Source organism: Xiphias gladius, chromosome 15 (genome assembly GCF_016859285.1).
Source record: "Xiphias gladius isolate SHS-SW01 ecotype Sanya breed wild chromosome 15, ASM1685928v1, whole genome shotgun sequence".
Taxonomy (NCBI): Eukaryota; Metazoa; Chordata; class Actinopteri; order Istiophoriformes; family Xiphiidae; genus Xiphias; species Xiphias gladius.
This window is the reverse complement of record NC_053414.1, coordinates 16,519,517-16,533,918: the sequence shown is the minus strand read 5'-3', so window position 1 is coordinate 16,533,918 and position 14,402 is coordinate 16,519,517. Positions and strand designations below refer to the sequence as shown.

The following is a 14,402-nucleotide window of genomic DNA, read 5'->3' as shown; positions in this document are numbered from 1 at the left end:
GTGTCAGTATTAATAAAAACATTAATGGATTTATAGATAAGAAAAAGCAGGAACCACAAGCACATGACAAATTGAAATACAGATGGGGCTTTACTTGTTGTTCTCTGAATCTACTGGCGCTACTGGTTGTCTTCAACGTTGCATCCAGGAAAGGGCTGTGGTCTCATTATGGCAAAGTCACGCTGGCTGCATGACCAGCTCGTGTGTTCCACAGAGGGAGCAGACTTTAAGGTCTGAAATGGGACTTCTCTCCTCTCAGTGCGTTTTGCTTGGTGTCAGTGTGTTTGTGGTGTACTTTTTCTCCGCTCCCTCGACCTCCCCTCACCCACAGGAAAGAGAGGCTGCTTGAGGCAGGGAGGAAAAGAGGGGGGATATCTGGGATTGGAGGAGGGGTTACAGTACTCTCACTCCCAAGTTTCCCAAATCCAGGAAATCGTCTCTTGGCTTCTGTTTCTGACATGTTTCTTTTCCACATCACAGGATTTCAAAGTCTGTGAATGTGTGTGGGGTGAGATTTCTGAGTCTGTTACGAAGCTCTTTAACCCCTTTCACCTCTTGGAGTATTTTGACTGTGTTAGCTGGAGTTAATTAATTGGGAATAATCAGTGTGCCCTAACTGCTCTGCCTTTTACTCTGTAACGTCCTCTGTCACAGTCAGTGGAGTGTCGAGATTGTTGCAGGCAAATAAGGTAATACTTAATATGTATTCTCTGTCACTGACGACACATTTTCATTCAAGTATATATGCTCCCTTTGTTGCAGACCTATCGCTCAGGGTCAGTGAATGGTACATGTACATGTGATCAGCAATGGTCATCACTCATCTTTACTCCAGAAGGGTGGGTGTGTGTGTGTGTGTGTGTCTGTACTTTGTCTTCTCCTTTTGTCGACCAATTACGGGTTTTTCGCCCCCCAGTCACCCTGACCCACCCATCCAAAAAAGAGACATGCCTGAGATTCTTTGGCACACCCTGAAAATTCCTCACTCCTTTCTTTTCTTTTGTGGTCATTTTCTTCTCTTACTTTCCTGCCCATGGAACCCACGCCAGTGGAAAATGATAGCTTTAACTGTATGTATACAGTACATTGAGACATTCATAAATTCCCACACACAAACAGGGAGACTCGGTAGTCTTGCAGTGTACTTTTAACTCTGACTATACAAGTGGAATTATAGTGGAGCTATTTCTGTATGTCCTTCACACTCACTGTACACTGCTGCAGCATGGAGGATGTATGGCCATGGGAGCACACACAAACCAAAGAGCTCTCTCTAGAGTGTGTGCGACTATGTGTTTGTTTGTCCGTACACAAGATTTGTTTGTTTTGGCTGTAGTCTCAGTCAAAGTGCTACTTTGTCTCTGTTATTTCCCCTTATTGACAATACAAGGATATGCGCGCGCGCGCACACACACACGCACACACACGCACACACACACACACACACACACGCACACACACACACCTCTTTGCTCTTCTACCCTTCCGTTGTTGTTCTGGATGGAACCAGATTTTGTAGATGGCAATTGTTTTCTGCTTTCTCCTTGTTTTAGTGGACGCGGACACACTGAGCTTGGAGTCAGGAAAATATAGCACCAGAATGGTCCAGTCATTGTCCGTCTCCCAGCTTTGCGTAGGGCTGATTGATGATGTTTTTTTGTGTGCTATTCCACTGACTCTGAACACTTTCATTCGTCATGAATTTGCTTGTAGCTGTAAAATATTTAGCTGTGGCACACTCTTCATATTAGATTACTAAAAATAGCCTAAATAAACATACCCTATATAAGAACCTCTGAATTTATGTACTGTAGCTCACAGTGTGTTACAAAAAAGAAAAACAGAAACAAGAAAATGGTTGATAAGATAGAGGTATACAGAACCAGTTGAACAACAAATTCAAAGCTAAGTAAAATAGACGTGCTTGCTTTTTAGAAATTTATTCCACAGTCTGGAAGCATAGTGGAAAATGCTGCATCATCACTTTTTTTGTGATTGTAGTTCTGATCATCTAAAAGAAATTTGCAGTTGGGGATCAAGGTGAACATAAAGGCACATAAAACAGGGAGTCTGCAATGCAGACTGGATCTAAGCCATTTAGAGGTTTATATACGATCAGACAGCCTAAAAATCAATTCTAATTATTACAGGGAGTGAGCGTAGTTCGGCTCAATATGCTCTCTGTTTTTAGTTTTGATCAGGACTCTAGCAGCAGAATTTCGAAAAAAGTTCCTGCCTCTCAAAAGTGCATCGCTATAAATTATATAGTCGGCCATATAGTAGAAAAGATTAAGTTTGACATGGAAGTTGGAATTTGAAGAGGTATCCAGCAATGGTAGTATATGTCTCTGGTTAACATTGTTGCTAGCTTCCCATCCTTTTAGTGGAAGTAGTTCGCAGCTAAATGTAGAGGGCCCAGCCTACTCTGCAGCCAGTGAAAATAAAGCCACGAAAGATCTGGGAAGATTGCCTGGTATTGTGCAGCTGGCTTACACGTTTACATTCTGATCCAAAATTTAGAAAAACGCCCAGTTGCATTTTCTTTTCTGCATGCTTTGCTTTGTTGACATGAGTGAATCCATCGATTTTTGTTTTTGATGACAGGGCCTCTAAATGCGACAGTTTTGCTTTCTTGTCAGTCTTTTTTGGTAACAGATGGGTTTTTCTCACGAGCGGGGGGGAGAAGAGAAGAGGAGGGGAAGAGCGGCTATAAATCAGGGTTGTAGAGAGAAACGGGTGGTTTTATGAGAGTTTACAGACCTTCACTTTTAATGAGAAAAGACAGCAATTCTCTTTTAGACAAAAGAAAAGAGGGAGAGGAAGGGGGTGAGAGCTAGAAGATGAATGTAGTGGAGGCTAGGAGAGGAAGAGGAGAGAAGAGGAAATGGGCAAGAAAACGGGGTGAAAGAAAAGAGGTAAAAGTCAAGTGGGATTAGCAGAGGAACTGGAATGGCGAGAAGCCTTGAGAGGGAAGGGCAGGAAGGAGGGATGAGAGGCCTATCAAACTGTTGGCAGGCATCCACCTGGCATACGGATTTAAAAGCAATCTGTCTGTGGCCAGCTCAGTCTAGAGTCTGGTGAACGACAGTGGTTACACACAGTACACCTAGAAAGAAACTGAGACAGAGAGAAGGGTGGACTGCTTGCAGCTGCTTCCTTCATTCTTTCTAGAGCTAGCCCCCCCCAACATACCAATGACACTTGTGCACACTAACAACACACACGCATACAACAGCGCAAACTCGGTGAGTTGGCCAGTGGGTCAGAAGTCAAAGGTCACTGTCATGCTGTGACACATCCTAGATCTTATTACTTACCGTCCCAATATGTGTTTTTGTCTGTCTGCGTGTGTTAGTGTTGCTCTGAGTGCGTGTCCTGAACACAGTGGGTCTGCCTGCCTGTCTGTCTGTGTCTCAGTTTTTGCCTGTGCATTTAATTGTTTATAAGGGAGTCCGTGTGAAAGGCTTAACCTCATATTTACTGTTTGTGTGTGTGGTTGTGAACAAGTGTTGTCTCTCTGTGTGTCAGTACCAATGCTGCCCTGCCCACAGAGGGGCCCTGTAATTATGCCTAGACCCCCTCGTCTGCAGCAGAGGACTGCAGGGAGCCCTTCATGGGCGCTGAGGCCCAACCCAGACCAGCAACTACTATCACTATCATTGCATCCAATTTGAAGCCATATCCAGATGATAGTTGGGATGAAAGTTATAGTTTTAGTGCATACTTGCTGTGCTGCTGCGGAGCGGTAGCTCCACCCAAGTGTGATATGGTAACTACAGTGCAGTCTGTAGTTAGTGTTTGGACGGTGACACTTTTTTGTTGTTTCGGCTCCACTCCAGCAAACTGGGCTTGCAATGAAGCATTCACTATGAAGTTAGAGTGCTAACTTTAAAGAGGAACTTTGGGGGGGGGGGGGGGGGGATTTTTTTTTTTTTTTTTTTTCCTTCTATGTTTGTTACTCTGACTTTCACTGATTTTACACAGCAAAATGTGTTGGCATGTCTTTGGGAGGACTACTGCGTATGTGAAAAAAGTTATTTTTGACTTTTTTAGCCTCAGTGGGAGCTGTGTTAAATCTGATAAACTGACAGAGCATCAGTTGGGGCTGAAAACTGAAGTTTGAAATTGAAAATAACAGTGAGGGGTGAGAAAGAAGTGATCATAGCAGATGTCTGTAGCCTGCTTCTAATCGCTGGCTAGCGGCTTGAGGCTGCACTGTTTGTGATCGAATTGCATTGTGGGTGACAAGGAAGAAGAACACATGGAATAAAAAGATGATATCTCTGGTTCTGCTGCATTGATAGTTTAAATTCTTTTTTATTTTATTATTTATTTTCTGGTCCCCTCCTTATTAGCTTTATCTGTACGTTTAGTATTACAGAGGTACTGTGTATGTAGTGCTACAATTGCATATACTGTTCACTTAATATGACTGGTGTGTTGGAGTGTAGAGCCAAAGCAAACAATTTTACCATCCATTAAGGGAATCATTGATTATATATACTAGATTTGTTTATCTTTGGAACAGTAAGGATGAATTACAATGACTCTTGTAGTGCTGTAATGCTAAATAGGTTTGAGACAGTTGCTGGGTAGTAGACCTCTATTACAGATGCCACATCCAACCTGTAAAGTCAGGTCAGCAGCAACTTTTCATGGGAAATGACTCATACATTTTTAGTGTAGACACCCCTTCATATAAATGCTTATTCACACACGCAAACACGCAAACACACACACGCATACACGCACACATTCCCTGGTATGTAGACTTGTTGCAGCAGGATTCAAGGAACCAAGCATGCCATGTGATTTTTAACCCCAGAATTAGGGGTCGACTACTATGGTTTTTTTCAGGGCCGATATCGATACCAGTTATTAGTAATCAAGGAAACCGATAAACGATAACCATGCCGTGTGTAAGAACACGGCACGGATGCAGTGGCAAGTTTCAAAACGAACAAACACGGAGGAGATTGAACGTGAGGACGACTCCGACCAGCCAAGACAAAATGAGGAGCTCATACTTAAAAGACAGGCTGCCTCTGTCGCATGGATGTGGTTTGGCTATGAAAAGCCTGACACGGACCAGAAAACAGTACTTTGCAAATTATACCGCGGACCAGTCCCCACAACAGACACAAACACCAACAACCTATTTTACCACCTCCGCAAGAATCATGTCAAATAGTATGGAGAGGTTCAATGGATGAGAGCCACAAAGGTACAGTCGAGTGCTCAAAACAAACCCAAGAATCAGACACTGCACGAGGCTTTTGCCTGCGACACACCATATGGCAAAGAAGCATGAAGATGCAAGGAGATAATGGCTGCCGTTGCAAAGACATGGCCTTAGTTTAGGCGGTCAAGAAACGAGGGTTTCGTGAGTTGGTGCTAATAGTTAAATAACCTATTTATCCATTGAATTTACAGAAAATGTGATATATCGTGATATGTATCATTATCTGGATATGAAATGATCTGTATCAGGATATGAGAGTCAGGTCATGGCGCACAGCCCAAGGTAGGCTAAATATCAGAAACAACTTCTCTGTATAATGCATTACAGCTCAACAGCACCACACACTACCTCTTCGAAAATGATCAAACAGTTGAACGATTTTGATTAAAAACTGAACATTAAAACCTTTTATTGCAGGAATGTTGTATTAGACTACATTAGCTATAGCTAGGTGTACTTAATAAACTGCAAACCGAGTTGGTTGGCAGTTGTTTTGGAGCGGTTCTCACCTGGGAAAAATTCCAATGCATATACGCCATGTAACATACAGATGTTCAATTTAAATAACTTTATCATATAGAATTATCACCATATTACATTATTTACCCCCCCTCTTTTTTTTCTTAAGTGCTGGAACGTTTACTCAGAGTACATTTTAATTTACTTATTTTTTACCTTTATCTGAGTACCTTTTTACCCAAGTAATGTTACTCCTACTTGATTAAAATTATAACCTGCCAGGCCAGAAAGCAACATTTTTATTGCTATTTTATAATTCGATTTTATCCTTCTTTCCTTGTCTCTGTCCTTGGCAGTTTTTATACTTGAGCTCTGTAGGTTTTTAAACCATTAGAGAAGACATTACAGTATGTACAGCTGGTCTGAGGTTAAAATTATACAGCTGCACTTCAGATGGTTTACTTTTTTACTACACTCCTTATAACACCTAGTGTTTTCAGAGAAACCAGATGTTGTTATGTCTGCTGTTATGTCAGCAAAAACACAATTGGCTCAGTACAGGACTGGTTCACTGTATGGTAGTAGATCAACTGTTCCTCAGCATGTTTGTAGATTTACCAGCATGAGTCGAGGGATTCAGTATTTATAGCAATATGCACTACTCATAACTGTGAGTTACATCAACCCTTGTAAAAATTTGAAAGTTGTGCAGTCCTGCATTATTATTTATTGTATCCTTGTACAATTTTGGGAGTTGGGGAAAAAAAACATTATGCATGTTGGTGCTTCTTTTGTTCTTGTGACTCTTATTTATAAATGCCCACATCTTGACTACAAGACTCATGGTCTGATGTTGCCATTTTCCCAGGGGCTTCAAAGAAAATGTTGTCTTCATGTTCCTGGCCTGATAATATTGACCTAAAGTCACCTGCATTGCCAGTGATCAAAAAGGGCTTATATTGTGCTGCAATCACTCAGTGTAGTGATTAACTTGTTAAACGTACATTCCACTTTGTGATTAAGAATACAAATTGCCAGAAATATAGAGCTAGGCTAATTAACCAGCAACAGCTTTCTTATTTATTGAAGGTGAAAAACTCAGTCGGGAAAACAACACCTCACAAAAAGTACTGTGGTTAACCCTGTAGATTAATTACTAAAATGGCTCTCTCCTTGAAGAGGATATTGTCCACTGCCTAGAAATCCTGGCTCAATTCATGGCTGCGTTTATTTTCTTCTCCTTCCTTTCTCATACAAATCCCAACACACACCACAACTGCGGCAAGCTCTATGGCCTCCATGTATAATCAGAATAATGTGGAAAATGTGTTTGTCAAAGACAGCTGCTATATGTGTACAAGTACATAATTATAAGATGCCTCGGAAAATCTGCAGAGATCAGTTGCTATGTGTGCTGATCGGTCTGCTCATTGTCGTTTAAGACTGAAAAAAGTATGAAATATGTCCAAGGCGTAAGATAGTCATTGAAGGAATTATACTTCTAAGGAAGAAGAGCCTTGCCGGCAAAAGTAGTAGTTTAGTCCTTTGCTGGGAGTTGAGGACTTCTGCAAAATCGGCAGTGGATTCTGTCATTATGCAGTCAAATGAGAAGAATTACTGTAAAGTAAAATGAACTTGAGGAAAGAAAATCTCCAAATGGTTGCATTTAAAACAATGCAAAGGTCAGCCAGTTTTAGTATCCGGGACGATAACTTTGAAAACCCACTGCAATCTGAGGATTACCAAACCCTGGTGACAATTTATTGCTGATCATCATGGATTTAAAAAATATCAGAATGTTCTCGCAACCATCAGCGCACTTTTGACTTAATCTCTGCATCTGATACTTGGTGATTTGAGAGGATTATACTTAACATGGGATTGATTACATATTTAAATGAGGATGAAGAATTAAGAATAATTTGAAAATAACCTTTTGCAAGTGCCACTGTCAGCTGTTAGTTGAGCTAAAAGATCCATGTAACGGGTTAACATTTCTTTCAGTTCCTACAGTTTTATTTCCCCAAATCATTCCAGGTGTTTTTCCAGCCCCTCAGCCAGGGATAAGTTGAATTTTATGGTCCAATCTAACTATGCTTATTATCTTTCTCTCTACTTCTCATAGAGGATGCGTGTTGGCAAGAACTGTCCAAAGTCTTGACTGCATTATGCGGTAATTCGTGTGTGTTTGCGTGTGTGTCAGTTGTTGGAAAGCAGAGTAGGGGGAGTTTACAAGTCTCCTGTGGCACTAAGTTTATGATGATTCCAGTCAGTAAGGGGTTGGCAAGACTGCACCAAAGAAGGAAATATGAGCTCTATACAAAATGAGCAACACACACACACACACACCTACACACACACACACACACCTACACAAACACACACACACACACACACACCTTGTGTATTAATGTTTGATAATGGTTGTGAATAATTGATGCGTCTTTATTATTTGTCCCTCTGGTGTCCTGCAGTCCTTTTTTCTCTCTGTTCACCTGTCCCTTTGTCCACCTCATTAATCGTACTTTATGTTTGTCTCTCCCTCAGGACGCTGCTGCTTCAGTAAAGCCCTCCTGATTTGATGAGCGAGAACCGCTGACTACCAGTATGGACGCGCTCCATCCTGGTGTTTCCCACAATCCTTAGTTCACTGGTAAGTAGCAGATGTTGGTATGTTTTTAACATAAAAATAAAATATAGGCCTGGGTCTGCCTTCACTATTTACAAGCATTCCTATTGGTGTTGTCCATAAATATTGTGTGGTATTCAGACGTGGTAAAGGGATGGTATATAAATTTAGAGTACGTATTTAGTTTAGCTAAAAAACAATTTCGCTACGCTACGCTAGGATATGCTAAGCTAACCCCAGTGAATATAACTAAACTACACTTCCTGTAAATGCTTCAGTTTAAAAGCCATTATCAATTCTCTTTTACTTTGAAGCAACTAAAGCAGGATTTTCCCTGCATATAAATCTAAGGTGGACCACTTAAGCCAAATTGGAACCCTAATTGTTTTTTGGATGAACTTAATACTTGATAAACACAAAGTATCATATCCAGGTAAAAAACACCTTTTTGTGTGCCACGGACCCTCTACCTGTTATGTGCCACATTAGCTTCATTGTGAAACATTATGATATCTAATGTTTTTTCTTTTGTTTTTTAACTCATTCTTTTAACTGTTCAAAAATATTTTGCCTGTCTCAGAAAACCCAGCCTCATCTTCCTTTTCTCTATACAGTTACATTCAGTGACTGGTCGAGTCAGTCTGCATTGGTGGGACAATGTGCAGACCAATTTTGTACTTAACAAATGGAGGCCCCCATGGATCGATCTCTTCTTTGATTCTTCCTCCATGTTTGATTCAGAGTGCCTGTTCTATATTTTTTTGAAGCCCCCTCGCTGGTTCACAGTATTTTGTTGTCTCCATAGAAACCAGCTGTAGTTGGGTTCCACATGGAAGAATGTGGTCTCTGAGGGCAACCCAAGAAGTACTCAGGATTCTTTGCATTCTTCTTCTGATCATTCCTTTACTTTTTTCCTCCTCGGCGGTGTTCAGATCTGCAGCTGAGTTTACTGAACCCTGAACCGTGACTAGCGCCAGTCTATGACTGACCTCCTGTCAGGTACAAAATACACACACACACACACACACACACACACACACACACACACACACACACACACACACACACACACACACACTTCCACACATACTGTGCTTGTGCTCGGCGTTTAGTTGGAATGACATCCTCTATACTCAGACCTCTTCATGCTCTTCATGCCACATCCCCCTAGGTAGTAGTTGTGAAGATCAATACACAGTGATATCTCTCAAAAATGTAAAAGTTAAGCCAGGCAATATTCACTATTTTTATTATCATCAACAAATCCCATAAAAAGGACAAAAACAACCGTGTATTAGACCGTCTCTCAATTCATTGTAGCTTCCCTTTCCCGTCTGTGGCTTTCCTAAAACATCTGCGCACTGTAGTTTTCAGCAAACTTTACTCAAACAAGAGTAAATAGTGCATTTGTTGGTGACTTTTTTCAGACATGGATTTGGTGCTCTGAGAAGTATTTACAGCACCAGAAAAGTGTGGGAAATATACTGGAAGAAAAAAAAAAAAAAACGTTCATTGTTATACAGAAATGTCTCACCTGGTGCATTTGTGTTGTTATGGCACAGAAGAACACTACTATATACATACAGGCTTTGGCTACACAGGCAGTACTTCTTAGTAGGATCATTCATTGTTTGTTTTGGTGTTTTCATGTTGTTGGTCGACAATAAGAAAAATACAGAACATCACCAGACTTATCTTTTAAGGAGGTCTTATTGCATTCAGTAGACTTGAGTTTATCTCTGTCTGATTAAAGCACTGGAATGATTAATTACACTTCTGTGAGAGTGCCACCAAACCGAGGTCTGTCTGTATGCGGACAGAATTTTTTCACTGTGAAAGCGTCACGACCGTGCAAGATACAGCCACGAAACTTTGTGCAGTTGAGATCAAAATGAAGGCCCAGTTGGAAGATGGGTGTGGTCCGACCCATGAGTACTGAGCACTCATGTAATACTGTAGTAATGACTACTGAGTACTCATGTAATACTGTAGTAATGATTATCTAGTGTGTGCATGTCAACACTTGTTGATTTAAATTTATTCAGTCTGGTCCCCCTGTCTTTCTATTTCAGGTGATCTGTCTTGTGTCACGATGATGTCAGTAGATGTGACCAATCGTAATGGCCCTGCTGCCACGCCTCCCACCTCACTCAGCCTTCGCTCCTCACACAATCAGCTACTCGGCAGTGATGTCATCAAACAGGGCTCCGCCACGCCTCCCAAGTGTCGCAAAAAGTATGCCCTTACCAGTATCCAGGCTGCCATGGGCCTCGGAGAAGCAGCGGCATCTTCACCGTCACCATCATCATCCCCATCACAGTGTTCAACCCCCAACAATCCCAAACTAGCCAAGAATGGGGTCAACCAGCTTCGTAAAGCCGGTCAGGACCACAACAAAAACACGACCGGCCCTGACCCGATAGATCTGGAGTGCAATTCAGAGACTATAGCAGATGACCTCAATGTCAACACAGCAGAGGAACACGACAGTCACACTCTTACCAATAATGACCGAGAGGATGATGACATTAAGTTAGATGTCGAACTGCATCCAGATGCCAACACTGACACAGAGCCTGAACAGAAAATGGAATCAGACGTAGATTGTAACATTAACACGAATGTGGAGCTCAAACTGAACGGCAACACAACAGATTTGGGCTTTGACTTGAACATGGAGGCACAGGAGGGTGATGATATCAGCATTCTGTCTGAAAAGGAAATAATGTCAAAGATGAAGACTGAGGAAGATGGAGATGAAGTGGCGGTGGAGGAGCAGGAAGACGAGGAGAAGAAGCCTTTACTGATGATAAAAAGCGAGTCTCCCGTGAAGAGCCAGAACGTTTCTGCAGACCTGGAACTCATCTCTGACTTCCACTCCAACATCAAGCTCCTCAAAACAGGTAAAGACTCTCCAGTGCCTCCTCCTCCGTCCCCACCACGGCAAGCCAGCCCAGAGGACATACCGCTGCTCTCTGTGGCCTCCTGCTCCTCCTCTTCCTCCTCCTCTCCTGAGACAAAGAAGGACAGAAGGACCGGGGCAAAGACAGACTGTGCCTTGAACCGCATCCAGAATCTGAACCCCAGTGATGAAGAGTTGAGTTGGACCACCCTGTCCCAGGAGAGCAACTCCCCAGAGGAGACAGGTGCACAAGCACACACACACAAAACATTCTGCAAATAGCTTACTGTGCTTACTTTCATGTGAGTGTGTGTCAGCCACTCCAGTGTGTGTTTTTTAAATTCTCCTTTGAGTTATGTAGTGGTTCTACCGTCGTCTCTGCTGATGACATGTTTCCATTTAGGGTGACCCAGTGTGCATGCGTGCATAAGCTGAGCTCAGACATTGCTGGAACAGAATAACAATCACTCCATCCTCCAGTAAATATCCCAGAGTCCCTCTGGGACAGGAAGTGCCCTTGTAACCTCATGGGTGGTTAGCAAGCTAGATCAGCTGCGTCCTGTTTCAAGCTGTGTTCTGTGTGTGTGTGTGTGTGTGTGTGTGTGTGTGTGTGTGTGTGTGTGTGTGTGTGTGTGTGTGTGTGTGTGTGTGTGTGTGTGTGTGTGTGTGTGGAGATAGGGCTTGCAGGCTATTGATGAGTTAATACAAAATCTGTAGCTGCCATTATCTCCTCTTTCTCTGTGTCTTTAGTTTCTTCACTAGAGCTGATACTTGAGACAGGATCCACTGCAGCCTCCGATAATCTTCTGTACTGTCCCTTCCTTACCTTGGTTTAATATGAACATTTGTGCTCTATAGATAGTAAATTTAATGTAGGGAGCAGTTTGAACACACACGTAGAGAAAAATGGAGGATGATTGACCTCCAATATTACAGCTGAGCCTTTCCATATGTGCCTGTAGCTATGGTTTCCTTGAGAAAAGCTTTAGTTTTTATCCCACTTTGATCCGTAGGTGTGTTGGTGCAACACGCAGACTGATGGAGATTTGTAGGTGTTCAGTTCATCCAGTGTAACATGTTTAAAGGTCATTTGTATGATGTTCTTCCCAGCCTATCTTAATGAGCATGCAGTCTCTAACATATACATGTATTTTTATATGTGTAAAATAGGGCTGCAAGTAAGTTATTTTCATTATTAATTCATCTGCAGATCATTTTTTTTCAATCGATTAATCGATTGATCTATAAATTGTCTATAAAAATGCCCATCACAACTTCCTAAAGCCCAAGGTGATATATTAAAATAGTTTGTTTTATCCGACAGTGCAAAACCTAAAGATATTTAGTTTACTATCACATAATTAAAGTAAAGCAACAAATCTGCTCAAATGAGAAGGTGGAAGCAGGGAAAGTTTGGCATTTTTGCTTAAGAAAGTGACTGGAATCCTTAATTGATTTTCAAAATAGCTGCTAATTATTCCTCTGTCAATCAATTAATCTTGTGAGCAACAAATCATTTCAGTTTTATTGTAAAATATAGTTGTTTGCAGTAATTTGGAATCTGACGTTTTATCTTTTTTGATAATATAAACATACCTTAAGTTTAAAAGTTTAAATAATGAAATAACTGTGTTTCCTATTTTGAATACATTAGTTCTTATTAGCATACTAACTATTTTTCAGTGTCATTAAATTACATTGAGAATGAGTATAAGAAAGGCGATCTTATCGTTTCTCCTGTTTGATTTCACGGTACATACAGCAAGGTAGAAGTTTGGGGTGAAGTTTAACTAAAGTTTAAGACCCCCTCCAATGAAAATCAAGTTTTTAACCTTATTAACATGTCCATATGGTGTTTTTATATGGTACAAGACATATCATGAGCGAAATAAGCAGTAAACACCATGACTGAGCATTTCCACCCTGGAACTGCAGTGTACCAATGACAGTCTCAAAAACATGGATTCAGACAGTCTGGGTTTCATATGTCACAAACCTAAGGAACCAATCCCGTCAATTTGCAGGGCGGGGCAAAAGAAGCCTGAAAATTCCAGCGAAGAGCAGACTTGTTAGTTCAGAGAGTTTTCATTAACACTACCAATGACACCGTGTCAGCCGCTGTCAGTTCCAAGCTAACAAGCTAACAAACAACATAAACAAATAAAAGATGCTAACTATACTCACCATTCTGATATGTCTGCTAGTCGCCGATTTTGGTGCACTCCTCATCTGAGTCTGGGTCTGACTGAGGCTCAAACGTATATGGCTGAATCTCTCCGATGTTTCCTTTAATGCTAGCCATCTTAATGCGCACTGCTCATTCATAGGTAAACCTAGCGCAGGCAGCGGTGATGGGCGGGGCACGAGGCCTGATTTCAGAATTTCTCAATGAGGAAGTAAGCGTAGCTGTTCTACCAGCCCCCTTTCAATTTCAGTTCTTTTTAAAAACTTTTTATGTGAGAAAACCATGTTAAACAAAATATTAATCATAGCAGAGTATTTTTACATACTTTAGAAACGTTTCTGGAGGGGAACTTTAAAAAATTCCTATGAGCCATCACCTCTGTCATGGGCCTTTACTCCCTTATACTCGCTTGTTGCCTACCTCTGCAGAAGGTCCGTCTAAGTCATTGTATTTCTTCGACAGCGTTATGTAAAAATCTGGATGCTCAGTTTAATTGGGCCTTTAAAACTCTGCCAGGTACTTTTTTTGCAAATCATGTGAAACACATCCATCTCATCTAGAGCAGCAGCCACAACCTCTGACATGAGCTCATCTGTAAACCATCCTCTCTCTCAGTCTATGAGAGCTGCACTGCTCGGAGCTGCTGAGCCTTGTTGCTGCTTTATTTCTCTCTTCTAGCTCTGTGATGACTCACTGTCCCTTTTGAGTTGAAAGCGCTTAGCATCTGTGTATTCCATTTCTCTACAAGTATTATGGAAGAATTTACTTTCCATGCACTCTTTTGTCCATGATTTCCTCTCACTTTTCGTCGAAACTCATCCCGGCTTGCCTACAGTGACATTTCGAAGTGACAATTCTCTGATGGGAGGTCCTTATGTTTTGTGTAGATCAATGTGTGTGCGTGTACTGATGAGCAGAGGAAGGGGGATAAAAAGTAGATGTTAACGGTACCGCAATCTCTAGTTAAGAGGTACTGTCCTCAGAG

The 14,402-nt window shown here is 41.5% G+C and overlaps 1 protein-coding gene across 15 annotated transcripts in view; it reads left to right on the top strand.

Annotated features, from left to right (window-relative positions):
* Positions 1 to 14,402, top strand: part of apbb2b (amyloid beta (A4) precursor protein-binding, family B, member 2b) — a 52,517-nt gene that overhangs the window by 11,501 nt on the left and 26,614 nt on the right. For all 15 annotated transcript variants that reach the window (XM_040145520.1, XM_040145523.1, XM_040145521.1 and 12 more), the window contains exons 2-4: positions 8,249 to 8,354; positions 9,263 to 9,329; positions 10,403 to 11,476. In XM_040145520.1, coding sequence (XP_040001454.1) covers positions 9,311 to 9,329; positions 10,403 to 11,476 — 1,093 coding nt within the window. In that variant the 5' untranslated portion in view covers positions 8,249 to 8,354; positions 9,263 to 9,310. The remainder of the gene's footprint in view (positions 1 to 8,248; positions 8,355 to 9,262; positions 9,330 to 10,402; positions 11,477 to 14,402) is intronic.